The following is a 16,715-nucleotide window of genomic DNA, read 5'->3' on the forward strand; positions in this document are numbered from 1 at the left end:
ACCCTAGGTAAGGGGCACCAGGCTTGTATAGAAGAGAGGCGAGAAGCCCTTCACAAGCTGACGGGTATGAGAGGGAAGTAACCCAGGGGAAGAAACCGCTAGTCAAGTGGTTCACCACAACCCCAGGGCCCCTGGGTTGGGACCTGGAGTAGAGGGCGGGCCCAGGTGCCTCCCTCTCCACTCCCCTCCTCCAAGGACACTAGGGGAGTGATTAAGAACTGGTTCAGAGGCAAGCAATATCGCCCTGAACCTACCCCAGAGAAGAGAGAGCGCGAGACCCAGAGAACAATACCGGCAATTTGCCACATATGTCATAGAATCTAAGGCAGGTAAAAAGAGATTGAGGCCAGAGGTTAAAGATGTGAGAGGAGACAGTACAGTTGCACTTCTGTTAAACCCTTCCTCTTTCTAGTTTGGGTAAGCCATGTGTCCTAACAACTCCCGTCCCCTTGGCTGGTGTGGTGAGAGTTCACCCTCTTGTTTCAGTCTCTAACCACTGGATGAGGCACAGACTTCATTTACCTCCTCTTCCTATTTCTGCACCTGAAGAGGGAGGCATTCCTGGATCACATGCTGTGGTATCTGAGAGAGAATGGATTTCTATCGGCCTTCAATATATTGCCATTCTGGAGGATTGTGGGTATCTCCTGACTTGGCATTAATGGAATGTCATGGTTCTGTGCTTTTATATAAATATTATGACACTTAGTATTTCATATTTTCAAAGCCCTTGTATCTTCACAACAGCCCTGTGAGGTAAGCTATCTTTCTCATTTTGAATAAGGAACATTAAAGCTGTCATTTGCCCAAAGCTATCCAGTTAATTGCTGGCACAGCCAGGGGTTGAAATCACGAGTGCGTGATTCTCAGCCCTATGCCCAATTCACTAGATTAACTGCTGTTTTTAGTAGATAAATATTGCCTACAAAAAGAACTGTTAAAATAGTATTAAACTTTGTGAAGCAAAACGCTCCAGTTAGGAAATGTCAGAATTAAGGTTCCCTGTGCAATCTTAATTCAGTTCCTTTGTGCATATGCGTTATGATAGTCTATACTTACTTGATCCTATACTATTCTTCAGAGGGAGGCAGGAATCTGAGTTGGCTAGCTAGGGAAACAGTATTGGCAGTTTGTTCTGTTTGTGGAGAGAGGCAAGTAATTTATCAACTAAGCCTCTTTTCCTGTCTCCCTCCACAGTCTAACTGCACTCCTTTGTTCAGCTCCTTTTCTGTCTCTCGCTGCTGTTGCCTTTTTAAAGAGCTTGTTACCAGTATATCTGTCCATGGTACTGTCAGACAGAGGCAGCCAAGTCCCTAATCAATAATTCCCTGCTGCACCAGAAACAAATATACTGTTAAAATTGATTTTAAAATAAAACATTAATCAGAGCTATTCTACCCCATGAGTGATTGCAGATATCTGCACATGTGATTTGGTGACTTCTAATATTCTGTTTGAAAGGTAGAAGGACTGAAAATGAGGCACTTAAGACATTTTTAAACTATTATTCTTTAGTATTATTTCTAAGTATTCCTGATTTCTGAAATGTTGTGGTTAAAAAATCAACAACACTTTTTAACCTAAAATGATCACCCATTTCTTTTATTTCAATTCTGTCTACATATTAAGTCACATTTGGGAGATGGGAGGTTAAGTAAATTACCTAGATGTCAACCTTACCTATGAAGTCTCCTTTAAATGAGAGAATGATGTAATATTGAGATTTTTGTATATTGTTCTAAAATGGTTCATGTGGCATAGCCCAAAGCAGGTGTTCTCAACCTTTCTTTCTGATGCCCCCAATATGCTGTAAAAACTCCATAGCCCACCCATACCACAAATAACTGGTTTTCTGCATATAAAAGCCAGGGATGGTGTTATCGGGTAGCAAGCAGGGCAATTGCTTGGGGCTCTGCAAAGCTACATTACTCAAGCCTTAGCTTCAGCCCCAGGTGGCGGGGATCAGGGCCCTGGGCTTCCACCTGTATGGTAGGGTTTCAGCTTTCTGCCCTGGGCCCCAGCTAGTGTAATGCTGACCCTGCTTGGTGGACTGCCTGAAGCCTCGCAGCCTCCCAGGGGGCCCTGGGCCCCTGGTTGAGAACCACTGTCCCAAAGTATTTGCTACCATGTTTCATGAATGCATAGTAATGTTTAGATCAGGGGTCAGCAATCTACGGCATGTGTGCCAAAGGTGGCACGTGAGCCAATTTTTGATGGCACGCGGCAGCGGGCTGGGCCACTCAGCCCACCACCAGTCTGGGGTTTCCGCCATCAGCTCCTGCCAGTTGGGGTCCCACCACCGGCCCCACTCGGTGCCTGCTGCTGGCCTGGATGAAGGAACCCCAGGCTGGCAGCGGGCTGAGACCCTGGCTGGCAGGAGCTGGCGTCCGGAACCCTAGAGCGGGCTGAGCCACTCAGTCACTGCTCTGGGGTTCTGGCTGCTGGCCCGTTGTCAGCCAGGGTCCCCACCGCATCCCCACTCACCTTGCTTCTGGTTGGAGTTCCATCAGAGGCCCCCTGCCAGACAGTGTCCAGGCCTCTGGCCCTGCTCAGCCCTATCAGCTACCAGCTCCACTCACCTCAGCTGCCGATCTCGGGTTCCAGCCGCTGACCTCCTGCGAGCTGGTTAACAACTGATCACTCAGAAGCCTGTGCGCAGCTTAAAGTATCCAAATACATGCCACCAGACATTGGAAAACTCAGCAAGGAAAAGCAAGGGCAAGGATCACACTAAACTGATAAGATCTGCATTTTAATTACATTTTAAATAAAGCTTCTGAAACATTTTGAAAACCTTGTTTACTTTACATATAACAGTAGTTTGGTTATATATAATATAGAATTATAAAGAGACCTTCTAAAAAAAAAAAAGTTAAAATGTATTACTGGCATGCAAAGCCTTAAATTAGAGTGTATAAATGAAGACGCTGCACACCACTTCTGAAAGGTTGCCGACTCTGGGTTTAGATATTTGAAGACACACATGACAGGCCACATTTCAAATCAGTCTCTGAAATTGTGTAGGCAAACTGCATGTAAAGTCTCTGTGCACTTGTAAACAAGATAGTCATCCAGTGTGTGTGGCCAGTTTTCATATGTTAAAGTTGAATGTATGTAATTTCAGAGACTAGTTACATGTTTGGGTTCCATATTAGAGGTTGGGAGCTAGTCCTTGCACTAAGATATAGTACTTGGTACCCCATAACAGTCAACTTTTAATGGTTTTTGTACGTAACATTTTAAGGCAAGTTTTTTAATAACTTTTTGTCAACTTACTGTCACTGGTGTTCAGAGTATCTGTATACTGTAATGTCCCATTATGTTGTTTTCTTTTAAATTTTCTGTTAGCCTTTTGATTAAATGTGATTATCTAGGAATTCTGAAGGGTCTTTGTTTGTGATCTGTCAGCCATTCTTTTGTCTGTCAACTAGCATTGCATTTGTATCATTCTACATGAACACACGTTTGTTGATGATCTTGCTTATGATTTTATACTGCTGCTGCCCGTTACCTGAACAGTATCTAAAGTCAGTAGCAGTAGTCATAGTGGACTTCATGGAGTGTCTGCCTCTTTTTTCTGAAGTTAAAACTCAATTTGAGGTATTTATTAGTTTTGCTTTTTTAGTCTGCTATAAGGTTTGTTCGTTTTATTTGGATGAGGGAAAGAGTGTTTGGTCTATGCTTGGGTAGAATCCCAAGAATCCTTCAGTGTTTTTAAATGGATCTTGTGGCAGTTGCTATACTGTTTCATCAGCTCCTAACTATATACAACATGTCACGCTGTAAACTTCTGCTGGCTGTTTTCTGGGTTAATGTAAGGTGTAACCTAGTGGTTTAACATTTTTTTAAAACTTAACTTAAATTTTATCTAATTCGTATTTAGGCCCAACAAACAACATGAATTTAATACTGTAATAGGAATTTAATTAACTCTATAGTTAAAGAAGCAAATAGTGTGGTCTACAATACCTTATAGCTAGACTCTCAGCATTTTATGCTTGAGATATAGCTAATCTTTGTTATGCTTAATTCTAGCTCTGCTTATCATATCCCCCTTTTTGTTTCCCTTCACAGCCTCATGATTTTGATGAATGCAGATTTGACATTAGTGTAAATGATAGTGTTTGGTACCTACGAGCTCAGGATCCTGATCATAGACAACAATGGATAGATGCGATAGAACAACACAAGGTATGGCTTCTGATTTTTTTTTTCCAAAATTGATTTCTATATGTGCTTATGGAGAGTCATACATCTGGATCTGCAGTCATTAAAATACTTATAAAGGTACACGTGATTTAAAAATATATATTCTTGAATACAATTTATTTGAAAGGACAACTAGAGCTTATAGAAGCATACTTCAAAAATAACAGTGCAAAAATAAAGCAAAAACTAAAAACATTAACTTTTCTTGAGTATCTTTTAGCCAATACCTGATTTTACCATAGGTACATCCATACATTTCAAAGATTCAGCCTTTTCTCTCTGTTAAGGCTGTTGTTCAGACTCTCATCTCACACTTAGGACACTGCATTCTGTTCTCCCTCTGACTTCGATGTCACCCAAATCATTAAGTCAGCACTTAGGCACTGTTGAAAACTTTATTCTCTACAGCCATGGAGTAAGAGACAATCCCTGCCCTGAAGTTTTTTGTCTCTTTATTTGTGCAGTGTCTTAATACAATAGGGCCCCAATCTCTGGTGTCCTCAGGTGCTATGATAATAATAAAAAAACAAAAACAAATAGGTTTACCTAAGTGTTTATCTTTATGAACTTCCAGCAATGTTTTCACCAGGATATACTTGAGTTTCTCCTTTTATCAGGTATAGTTAACAGCACATGTGCATTTCCATTCTGATATCTTGTGTGTTAAATTGCATTTGGTTGCATAGAATGTGCTCTTAGCAAATATACTGACTTGATTAAAAATACTTGTCTATTAGTAGATAAGTTTCTGAATATCTCTTACCTGTATTTTACCTTTTATGTCTTCACTTTAAGGTGTATCTGGCACATTTTTGAGTGTATAGAATTAGTCCCAAACCAGAATTCCTTTTGTGCAGTCTGTTGTAGAGGTGGTGAGAGGAAGTGATGTACAACTTGAAACCATGTCAGTTTGGCAGTCCACTTTGCATCGCTTCTTCTGCAATACCTAAGGAGAGCTCTCAACTAATAATGGATATATCGAGCAAGGTGTTAGATGTAGATGATTCTTTTTGAAAACATATCTGTCGTTGAACATATTTTGACCAAATCCCTTCTCTATTACCCCTTTATATGTTGGTCCTCGTCAGGAATGCATGAGGGAAAAGATGGAACTAACAAGATGTGCTTCCACCTTGACCTTGCTTGTATTGTCCCATTCACCATCCCCTTTGTCTTTTTAGATGGTAAGCTCTTCACAGCTGGGACTGTCTCTTGTTTGGTACAATACCTCGTAAACTGGGGCCTCTAACAATATCATGATATGAATAATCCAGGAGTTCTCTCTTCAATATTCTCCCAATCCTTTGATTCCAGGCCAGCAGGGTTTCCTGTGGCAACATTTCCTAACTCCTTTGCAAGTTTTGTTCTGCTAAATGAGTGATTTCCTGCCATTTGCATTCTGAAACAGAAATGGCGTTCTGAAGAGCGTTTTGTCCGCCAACTTCATGGGCTGTAGGAGATTACATGTGAAATTCTGTTGGAGGGCTGGAACACCTTGATAGACACACCATAATAGACAAGATTACCCTTGACTGTGGGAAGGGAGTTGGTAAAGTGAAAGAATTGTCACCTTTCCATATGAAGGCTTAGGCGTTAGAGCTCCAGGATCTTCTCTACTATTCCTGAGAATTGTGTGAATCTCCTGGAAAAGGCCAGTTTAAGGGAAAGAGTTGCACTGAAGGCTTAAGTCCTTGGAGAGACTCTGGTGACTAGAATCTAGGAGCCTCTCAAACTGGGTAGTTTCCTAGTTTCTCTTCCCCTGTCATCCTCAAAGTTGAGGGGGAAAAGGAGATACCGATTCATTTGATCAGATATGATCAAAAGTAGCTTACCACATTGAGTTTATAAGAATTTAACATTATATACAAGAAATCTCTGGTGCTTTCTAGATCAGAACTAAAATTTCAGTATTTGTCAAGTTTTCTGTAGATAATGATACATTATGTTATAAACCACATTTCATCAGAATTTAAAGTTGAAGGTGAACCTCAAAGTTTAAAACAAAAGTTGAATTGAGCAGAAAATTCTGCACACCAGTTTTCCCCAGCCAGACTGTGGGAAAGATTAAGCAAAGAAATAAATTTAACTACTCTTAAATGTTTTTCCTTGAAGATGTCTTGAGTTACTAGTGAGAGCAAGGAAATCATGTCCACTTTATTTCAGTATATGCAAGTGTCATAATTGTATTAGTTTATCATTTTGAACTTCCAAATTTGAAGAATTGTCAGTGAAGGTTTACCTATAAATAATTTTCCACATAAGAAATTGGCTGTCAGCGTTTGCTTTAGGTACAAGAAAAACAGTTTTGGCCTCTAATGGGATAATGCAGTGACTTTCTTTAGTGCTTACTCCAATGTCCTTAGCATTACCTCTGGGGTAATGGGTATTCAATTTGTGGATGAGTTTCTCAGTGCTGCAAAACCAGATAATTGAACTTCTAGCTCCTCCTCTAAATTGAAGTCCACTGGATGGATTTTTTTGTACTTTTAATATAGAGGTAGATTTCTGCTTAGTACTTGGATATTGGAAGATGGCAAAGTGTAAATTCTGATGGGAAGTGTACCAATTGAAGGAAGGGTGTGACAGCCACAAGTGGGGAGCAGAAACTGTCTATGTATATAGCTGAACCCACAGGCAATAGTTCAGTTTATTACTTTGTTGGTTGTTCATGTAACACTATCAGACCACATTGTTCTGAATCTGAAGTTGTTTTCGGTGATCCACTTTCTGTATAACCCAAATTTTCTAGGGTTTTTAAGCCTAGATTTTTTTTTAAGGGCGTGAGGGGAGGGAAAGTCCTTTACACTTATTGCTTTTGATTGTCTTCCTTTGACCTTTCTCATTCCATACAACTATGTGTATGTTCAGGAAAAGTAACAACTATTTTAAAATATAAAAACCACACTCATGTCAATACAACAGTTATCAGAGCAAATCAATTACTATAATAAAGCAACAAATTGTTTAATAAAAACTATTGAATATGTAATACAAGAAACTAAATACTCTGACCAAGACCAAGCTTGCACTGTTCTTCTGTATAACATACCTGGATAATTCTCTGTCCTTGGCAGGCCTCTTCTCCTAATATAATGGACATTAAACAAGTTAGTGACACACTTGGTTTCTCAGGTTGTGAAGATGTTTCAAGAGACCACTATATTTACCAATAACTTTGACTTAGAGTATGATGTCATTTAAAGTAACCTGCAATGTGAGGGGAAAGAAGTGGGGTTAGTACCTTCTTTCTCTACCTGAAAATTTTATTTTTATTTATTCTTATATTATGGTGTTGGAATTATTAATAATAATCAAATAAAGGGCATAACTATGACATAAATTCAACCAGAAATTCCTTTATTAAACCTAAAAGCCAGGTAGCATTTATACAGCTGCTCTAAATGTGCCTTAAATGTCTTAGCAATAACCACGCCCATTTAGCATGGATTAGGTGCGTACAACTGATTTATACCTGGCATGCTCAAACCTGTGTTGAATGTCTCTAACTTGGTCATAATTAATGACTGCTGTCTGAAGACCCTTGATTGGTTTTAAGCTTTAGTTCTTTGTCCAACGTTTACATCCCACATTGAGTGTATGGTAATGATTTTTAGTCATAGTCAAAAACTTTAAATCCTGTTAATTCAGGCACCTGCCAAACTCTGCAGCAACAGCAGCCAGAAAGCTCCCATGCGTGTATTCTGGTCCTCCCAGGAAACCACCAACAAAAACTGAAGCCTAGTTTCCCTATTATTAACTTCAAAACCAAGCTTTTTTGCGTGCTGGTGGGGGCGGAACCCTTTTAGGCTTTCTGTGGAGTATATATACCACATTCATGACCGTGATACCTGAACATCACTATCAGAGAGGAGCCAAAATGGCACAGTTCCAGTTTTTTATTTGCAGGTTACCTTTGAAGGACAATATGAAAGTTAGTAAGCACAAAGATATATTCATATCTTATTGAGGGGATCCTCCTATTGTTATGACTCTTGCTCTTTCTAGAGCTGCAGACTAATCAGATTCATTAAGGCAGCTGTGAACTTTAGGAATTGAAGATGGTGTTCTAAAATTAGGACAGCTCCATTGTACATTTTTTTTCTAAATGTGTCTTTGCTCCTACTTTTGATTTAAACTGCAGTTACACTCTGGAAGACGATAAAGTTGACAGTGGAGTGTTCCACATTTCCTCTATGACTTTGACATCAGACTCGATTTGCAAGTTGTGTGTGTCATTGTTGGAAACTCATCTTGGGATCTGAAAGTCTGGCTTTCTTGTTTTCACACCATTGTTAAAGGTCTGCCTTTGGACCTTAGTTAACAGTGCCGTTGTGTGAGGCAGAGTAGAATGCACTCACATTCCCCGAGTGTACTGTCTCTACAGTGATGATTTTTTTAAAGAAATTAATCTCTTCAGAAAAGTAAGCAGATAAGACTTTTGAATCATGTCTCGTCTCTCTTACTTTAGCATTTTAAAATGCCAGATTAAACCCTTGTATCACATAAAGGAATATGTATACTTTAAGAACACCCTACATCTTTATTTCTTTCCATATCTTGGATATAAGTACACCTCTCTAAAATACCTTTAGGTATTCTGGTTTTCAACAGACAAATAAGCATGCCAGATATACTACCTGCTTCTATACTCTTAACATTCTGAACCAGTACCATATGTAACTTTTGAACCAGATTCTGTGTAATTTCTGCCCTTAGTTTTCAGCTAAATGTTCACATTTCCACATAATCTTCCTTTTTAGGGTAGTGGACTGTGACCATCTAGTTCAGGGACTCTCAGACTTGATTGCATGATGACCCCTTTCTGACAACAAATTACTACACATGCCCAGAAGGGGGGACTGAAGCCTGAGCCCACCCGAGCCCCGCCGCCCCACGCTGGGGACCAAAGCCTGAGTCCCACTGCCCCAGGTTGGGGCGGGAGGGGAAGAAGTCCAAGGGCTTCAGCTGCAGATGGTGTGGGGGGGACGGGGGACTGTAACCTGAGCCTTGCAGATTGGGGGGCAGGGGCTGTAACCTGAGCCCCGCAGCCCAGGCCTGAAGCCCTTGGACTTTGGCTTTGGCCCCAGGCAGTGGGCTCAGGCTTTTAACTGGTAATGGGGCTTTGGCTTCAGCCCCAGCAAGTCCAATGGCAGCCCTGGTGACCCCATGGCCCACTTTGGGGTTCTGACACACAATTTGAGAACTGCTCATCTAGTTCAACACCAAAAGCATGTACGAGCTGGAAAAAAGCATGATGTCTTTGAATGTTTATAACAGAAAGCGGAGGAAAAGATGAGCTGAAAAGGAAATGGAGGTGAGGGTATGAATTTGTAAACTTTGGGTTTAGCCTAAACCTATGACTCTGAGTGTAGAGCCCTATCTTCCAAAAGCAATTCTCTCCTCTGTCTCCCAAATAGTTAACTTAAACATAGTCTTTCCCCATAACACCTATGTATTTGGAAGGAGAGTTGAACTGATGGTTACCCATTGATTACATCAGAGACCAAGACAAGCTCCTTTACTATGTCATGGCTTTGTAAAATCTTTCAAGGGAATGGGGCACAAGTTTGGCAAGAAATCAATATTTTTGTAAAACGTAATTTTGTTCTTATACAATATTTTTTCCTGATAACAGTTTTTGTAGACACAGTACAGCATGTAGTATTTAACATTTACTCTTTAAAATAAGACAACAAATAATCTTGTAGGACAATGGTCTAGTGCATAGATCTCCTCTTATAAGCTAATTTAAGGCTTTGAAAATAAGTCGAGAGAGAGAGAGACATATACTTCCAGATATCTATTTGTGCAGTATCTTAATAAGAGTGTGTTAATACTTCTGCTGTTTAGATAGCAAGATAAGTCTGAAAATTTATTATTTACCAGGTACTTCCACATGCTCCTTGTGGAATTCTCTTATTCTAGTTCTTGTGAAATGTTTTAGATTTTAGAGTGTAACAGTACCATACTAACTTTCACTTTTTGTTGTCAAGATTGGCTTATATAGATAAAACTTCAGGGATGGAACTGTTTCATTAAACAAAATGTATTATTTTCCATATTACGTATTATATGTGCACTTAATTGAGCAATACTTTTTTGGCCTTAATAGAACATACACTATCATGTAATAGCAAGTACAAAGTAACAACAGGCTTATTATGTTGTAAGCAGTAACTGCGCTTTCATAGCTGAATAACACATTATGGTTTTGTCAATAGCTGTTACATATTGGATTTAGAAAAACTGTAGATACATCTGCCTCATCGATGATTAAACCATCAGCTAGTCTTATAACTCTTATCTCTTGCTGTCACTTGAATTTGGAGTGGGAGAGGGACAGTACAGTGGTCCTAGCAGCCCTTTATCCCCATGCATTAATTTCCTTGAAGACTTCTAATCCTCCCACTGAATATCTTAGTTTCAGTTCTGCAAAATAAGCACTTCAGGCAGTTTATCACTTATGGAACACCTGTTGTAGTTAGGAATTCTGTTCATGTTCCAGTCTTCAAACCTTTTTAAAATTCACATGTATTGTCAGATTAGCTTAAAATTGACATTCCAGTTCAGCACTTGGTGGAGGGACCCAGAGTGGAGTTTGTGGAGGAAATGTAGATTTATTTTTTTTTTTTTGATCAAGGAGTTCCTGAGTTTCAGGCCCTCAACAAATATTGGTTGGGTTTTTTTCCTCAATTTTTGTGTGTGCGCACGCGTAGACAGACAAAATACTGGATAGAGCATCCATATGAAGCCAGTGGTGGCATCTGCAAGCCAAGCCTGGCTTATAACTACACTGTGCAGACTGACTTCAAACTCCTGAGAGCTGTCCCTGGTTCTTAGCCATATAGGGAGAGAGGAAATCCACCCAAATTTGACTATTATAAGTATCTGAAACTTGCCATTTGCAAATATTTAGTAGAGCTTTGTTAGTTTGGTCACATTATTCCAAACATTGTACTGGGACTGCAGGATCTGTAGGAGCCAAGCAGAACTCTTCCTGCAATTGTACCTCCTGGCTGCAATGACACTGGCACAGGAGCAGAGCAGGTAGACTGTGACCTGTGTTCTCAGTGCTCTTCCTACTGGTGCTCACACATCATGGAGAAGGAACTTGACTGGACTTACGTGGGTGAGCAGCAAAAGGGAGACTGAGAAAGTTAAGGAGGGCATAGGAGATGATTGGGGCTAAAACAGGCTGGAAATGATGGTGTGAAATATATAATGAAGGTGGAAAAAAGAACAAAAGGAAGTCAGTCTCATGAACAGAAAGGATCAGGTTAAGGGGAACTGGGGCAATTGTGTAACCAGAAGCTCACACTTCCCTCCAGAATATAATATTGATCTAGGATTTGTAAATCTCACTGTTTCTTTGCTACTATTTGTAATTCTTTTTGCTCAAGTGGCAGAAGTAAGTACTGTGGATCTTTTGGTTCCAGTGCTGCTGATAACCCGTGTGGGAATCAGCATCGTTCCACATGACAGAATTTCCTAGAAAATGCCGTGAGAACTGTAGGGTTTGGAATGTTTGCAGTAATTAAGGCCTCAGGTTACAGGTAGAAGATGAAAATAAAACAATATATTAAAAAGTTGCCTATTCAGTGAATATTATCTACCCTTGCAGTGAATGAGGCATGTGTTTCGGGGAAAAATAGTATGTGACCATATAATTAGATTGCATCATAATACTTACACTCAGCTGGGCTGATTTAAGAATGCTCAAACAACCTTAATTATGAAATTTTCTAGCTTTTTGGAAGTGGTGAGTGACTGTCAGGCCATTCTAAGTCTGTTCTTTGTTTTTAGAAGTATCTAAAACACTTCCTTGGTTAACTAACACCTCTTCCAGTTAAGTGCTTAAAACTCCCAATCTACTTTTCTGACAACCTGACTAATCCTTGCACAAAACTCAGCTTTATGTTTCTGATAGCTGTGCTTAAACATAAATAGGTGGGGAGGCTTTCACAGGCCTTCTTTTTATGCACCATAAAGGAAGCAGAAAAAGCCCAAATTAATTTTTTTTTTCATTATCTTTAGTGATCCTCACTGAGAGAACCCATATATTCATCTGACCCGGCTTAGAGTGTAACTTTGAGAGCGCATTTCTTTTTATCCAAATGTTGTCTTTAAAATTCATTTTCACTGGTTTCTCTAAGTAGAACTCTCCAACACAGTTACAAATCTGTATTTTAAAGGCAGTAAATTTTGCTATTGTAACAGCAAATTTACAAGATCTGAAGAGATGGTGTCTGTAGAGGCAGCAAATTCCTCAATTTCCTTCATTAAACTTAGGATAATCAAAGATAACAGCTTGAAGGATTTTTCATGGAGTAGTATTGATACTTTCTACCCACCCTTAAAAAAATATTATCTTGTATTGTAATTCTTGTTGAAACTTTTAATCCAAACCTTTTTTGAGAGGAGCAAGGGAAAAAGGTTAGACTTTCAGAAAGTGAAAGGCTACATTTTTTCCCAAAATTGTACATGTTATGTGGCTTGCCTAGTTAACCTGAAACTTTGCAAATAAATCTCCCTGATTGAAATGTCACAAGTATAACATTTCTGGTAGAAAGGTCTTTTAAAAGCTTGTGGGTAGCAGGTCAAAACTGGTCTTCCAGATTACACTATTTTAAATTGGCTATCCTGGTCCCAAAATACTATAATTAAAGTTGGGAAAAATTACTTTGTTTACATTGTTTACTGTAACTATTTCTCAGTGAATATTTTGTCTTCTGGTTTAAAAATTCACTTGGATTAGTTAATCCAGCATTTTATGGGCTATTTACTGTTTCTTTTTAAGTGTGAAATTCTTTGGTTACTAAGTGGGTAGATAGCTCTAAGTAGGTTGCTGAAGTTCCTTGTTAACAACGCTGTATTTGTAAGACTTATGGTAGCATGTCACAAGGAGGGTGTTTATCTTCAAAGTATGAAAGCCAAGGCTGTACGAGTTTTGCAACTGCATTCCATTGTACTCTGAACAGAAAACCACTGTTGATTTAAGCTGAACTTTAAATTTCATTTTGAGTGTGAGCATACTTAGAAAAGACTGTTGCCTAGCAACATGGATAGGTAGCTAGTAGTAGAGGAGAAATTTAAACTGTCTCAGGTTCATGCATTAGAACTAGATTAGAGTTTGCTACTCCTTGTATTTGTCATTTTCTTGGCCTTTGTATGCATTCTGAGGGTCCTGAGCCTTGGCCAAATCAAAAGCTTCCCAGATACAGCTTGTAGAGTGCTTGTGCACTGCCTAAATCTCTGCAAATCTGAGGAGAGACTCTTGTTGATCCTTGCTTTTCAAGGTTTTGCAATCAAGAAAATCATCTTAAGTTTTATTGAACTTTTTAAAATTCCCCCAAATTCTGGAGGGAACAGTGTGTCAAACTGGATTACTCCTGTGCCTGATAATCCATGTGTACATATTAGGTATGTGGAAGAGAGAGGATTCACTGGATTTTTACAGTTCAGGACAGTCACCTAAAGATACTGCACCATGAAATACGATTTATATTCCATTTATGATTGGCATGGAAGATGTGACCCTTTCTATATTAATTTAGGTGGATTAAATGTGCCAGAGATGTTAACATAACCTGGTCACTGATCAACATTAAATGGTGTCAAACAAGGTTTGGGGTTTGGTATACAGAGACTTTAGCCAACTTGGTACCATGGCACAAACACCATTAAAGATAAAGAAAAGAAGGAAAAACAGTTGAAGTATTTGAAGTGTAAAGTATTAAATAAGTCTTTCAATTTGACAACATTCTTTGTTCCCTTTCTCTTTAGCTGGAGAGATTTTGGTTTAACAGTCTTAAGTGGTATTAGAGATGGTGGTAACTGTTCTTTTGGGGAAAAGAGAAGTTAGTTGAGATGAGCTGGAGCTGTGGTTGTTGCTGCTGCTAAGTCGGATCCTATTTTATCCCAGCTTGAGCTGATAGATTTGGCGATGTTGTTTGGGTCCCTCTCTCTGGTTCAGTGTGGTCAGGACATCTCTCAGGATTAGGACGATGAAGGCCTGGGGTCCAGAAGATGGTGGGAGTGGCAGCCACGGTGGTGAAGATTGTGCCAGTTGCCTGAATCTGTTCTTTCTCCATATTTTTCCACCACCACCACCTTCAAAGCCTTATTTTAAGGACCCAAAAAGGGAGTGATGAATAGCCTGTCTCATCATTATTTTGTTCACCAGTTAGGCCTAATATGCAACATATCAGTTTTAGTTTAATTTCTGGACCCATGTTTTCTTGTTTATTAAGCATGATCTTAACACAGTCCTTGAGTTATATCAGTAGGCCTTAGTGTTTAGACTAATGTGGTCTTTGTGTTCATTTTGTACTTTTCCCTGTCAATATTTGTTGTTATAGGTTATTTTGACATCTTATGAACTTTCACATACTTTTTACAGCTGAGCTTACAATTAGATTAAGTTTGTAGGCCCAAGAATCACAATAAGAACATAAGAATGGCCATATTGGATCAGACCAATGGTCCATCTAGCCCAGTATCTTGTCTTTGGACAGTGGCCAATGCCAGGTGCCCCAGAAGGAATGAACAGAACAGGTAATCATCAAGTGATCCATTCCCTGTCGCCCATTCGCATCCCTGCGCATCCTGGCTAATAGCCATTGATGGGCCTATCCTCCATGAATTTGTGGAGTTCTTTTCTGAACTCTGTTATGGTCTTGACCTTCACAACATCCTCTGTAAAGGAGTTCCAAAGGTTGACTCTGCGTTGTATGAAAAAAAACTTCGTTTTGTTCATTTTAAACCTGCTGCTTATTCATTTCATTTGGTGACCCCTAGTTCTTGGTTTATGAGAAGAAGTAAATAGCGCTTCCTTATTTACTTTCTCCACAGTCATGATTTCATAGACCTGTGTCATAGCCCCCCTTATTTGTCTCTTTTCCAAGATGAAAAGTCCCAGTCTTCTTAATCTCTCCTCATATGGTAGCTGCCATACCTCCTAAAGTCTCGTTTTAATGACAGTGAGTGGTATCTGGTGGCTTCCTTCAAGGTCTATCATTATGAAGAGACTATTTTGATCATAGTTTTATTGGAAAAAATGAACCACTCAGTGGCAGCATTGAATGGAAAAGATAAGATTGAGTAAATTGACATTAAAGCTCTATTGTGATAGTTTTCAAGCTGAGTGGAGAAATATATTTTTGGGAACCAGAAACAGAATTGATGGAGGAATAAAGGTAAAGGTAATTTTAAAGAAACTTTAATCCTGTCAACATCAATTGTAGAATAGAATATATACATATGTAAACTTCTTATAGAAATTCAGTTAACTTGTTTTGGAAATGTAAATATCTGCCAAAATGTAAATCCTGTAAGACCCTTACACGTTTATTTTACCTTGGTGTTTACTGATGTTTATGGTACAATACTTGTAGAGTAGAGAACCATAAACTTGGGTTTTGGCAGGCTAGTGAATAAAGAAATGATCAAATATATTTAAAAGTGAAATCTGAAAGTTTGTTATATATTCTAGTACAAATATGTAAATTTAAACATCTTAAAGCTTTATCCTTTTGATGAACATTGACACTCATGTTTCCAAGAAGAGTAAAACTGACTTAATTTTGAATAACTCCCCACTACCTTAGGATCCCAGTACATTGGTTCAGCCGTATAGTGAGTTTGCCTGTTAAACACCATTATGTCTAAAAATACACTACCCTATACTGATAGCAGCTCTTTACCATAAAATCCTCAAAGTAACAAGGTACTGTGGATAATTACTATTTGAGAATTCTCAGACTCCAGAAATATTCTTGATTCTGTCACCACTAGGTTTTTTTTCCAGATGCTTTACAATCTGGAATCAGATTGTAAAGCATTGTTAAGCTATGATTGTGTCTTAGGCCTGTTGTACACTATTGTGTTTTGGTTTGGTTTTTTTGGTTTTTTTACACTTGTATAACTGTTTTGGTTAAAGGGGTGGATTTTTTTCTGAAACTTTATACTGGTACAACCCCTAGTGTAGATGTAGTTACACTGGTATAAAGATGTCTTTTTCTAGTACGACTTACTTCCCTTCCAGCACAGGAATATCTGTAATGATGTGTGTATATCTATGCAAAGTGTAGATAAGTCCTTACTTACAGCAGTGATACAGGGTTGTACACAGGTAGGTCCATTTTCTTCCTTTTTATCTTCCCTGCTTTTGTGATATCAAAAGAGCAGAGTAACAGTAAAATGTGAGCAAATGGCGTAGGCTTCAGGCAATGTGGTCTGTTGAATCTGATTAAGAATTAAACAAATTTTTCTTTAAGAATATGTCATTGCTAAAGGAACACTGTCAAGTTAAAAATCACATTTCCATCTGAAAAGCTATCTACAATTGTTAGGCAACCGCTAAGGCCTGATCTACACTACGCGTTTAAATCAATTTAAAGAGCGTTAAATCGATTTAACGCTGTACCCGTCCACACTACAACGCCCTTTATATCGATATAAAGGGCTCTTTAAATTTTCGATTCATTTACGTCCACCCCGATGAAGGA

At 39.0% G+C, this 16,715-nt stretch overlaps 1 protein-coding gene across 4 annotated transcripts in view; it reads left to right on the forward strand.

Moving 5' to 3' along the window:
• The window catches only part of CERT1 (ceramide transporter 1), a 179,537-nt gene that overhangs the window by 32,141 nt on the left and 130,681 nt on the right, over nucleotides 1-16,715 (forward strand). For 2 of the 4 annotated variants that reach the window (XM_032765738.2, XM_032765737.2), the window contains exon 3: nucleotides 4,075-4,191. The exons of the other annotated variants lie outside the window; for them this stretch is intronic. In XM_032765738.2, the coding sequence (XP_032621629.1) occupies nucleotides 4,075-4,191 (117 nt within the window). The remainder of the gene's footprint in view (nucleotides 1-4,074; nucleotides 4,192-16,715) is intronic. 4 annotated transcript variants of the gene reach the window in all.

The sequence above is a fragment of the Chelonoidis abingdonii genome, chromosome 6, assembly GCF_003597395.2.
Source record: "Chelonoidis abingdonii isolate Lonesome George chromosome 6, CheloAbing_2.0, whole genome shotgun sequence".
In the NCBI taxonomy this organism is placed as follows: Eukaryota; Metazoa; Chordata; order Testudines; family Testudinidae; genus Chelonoidis; species Chelonoidis abingdonii.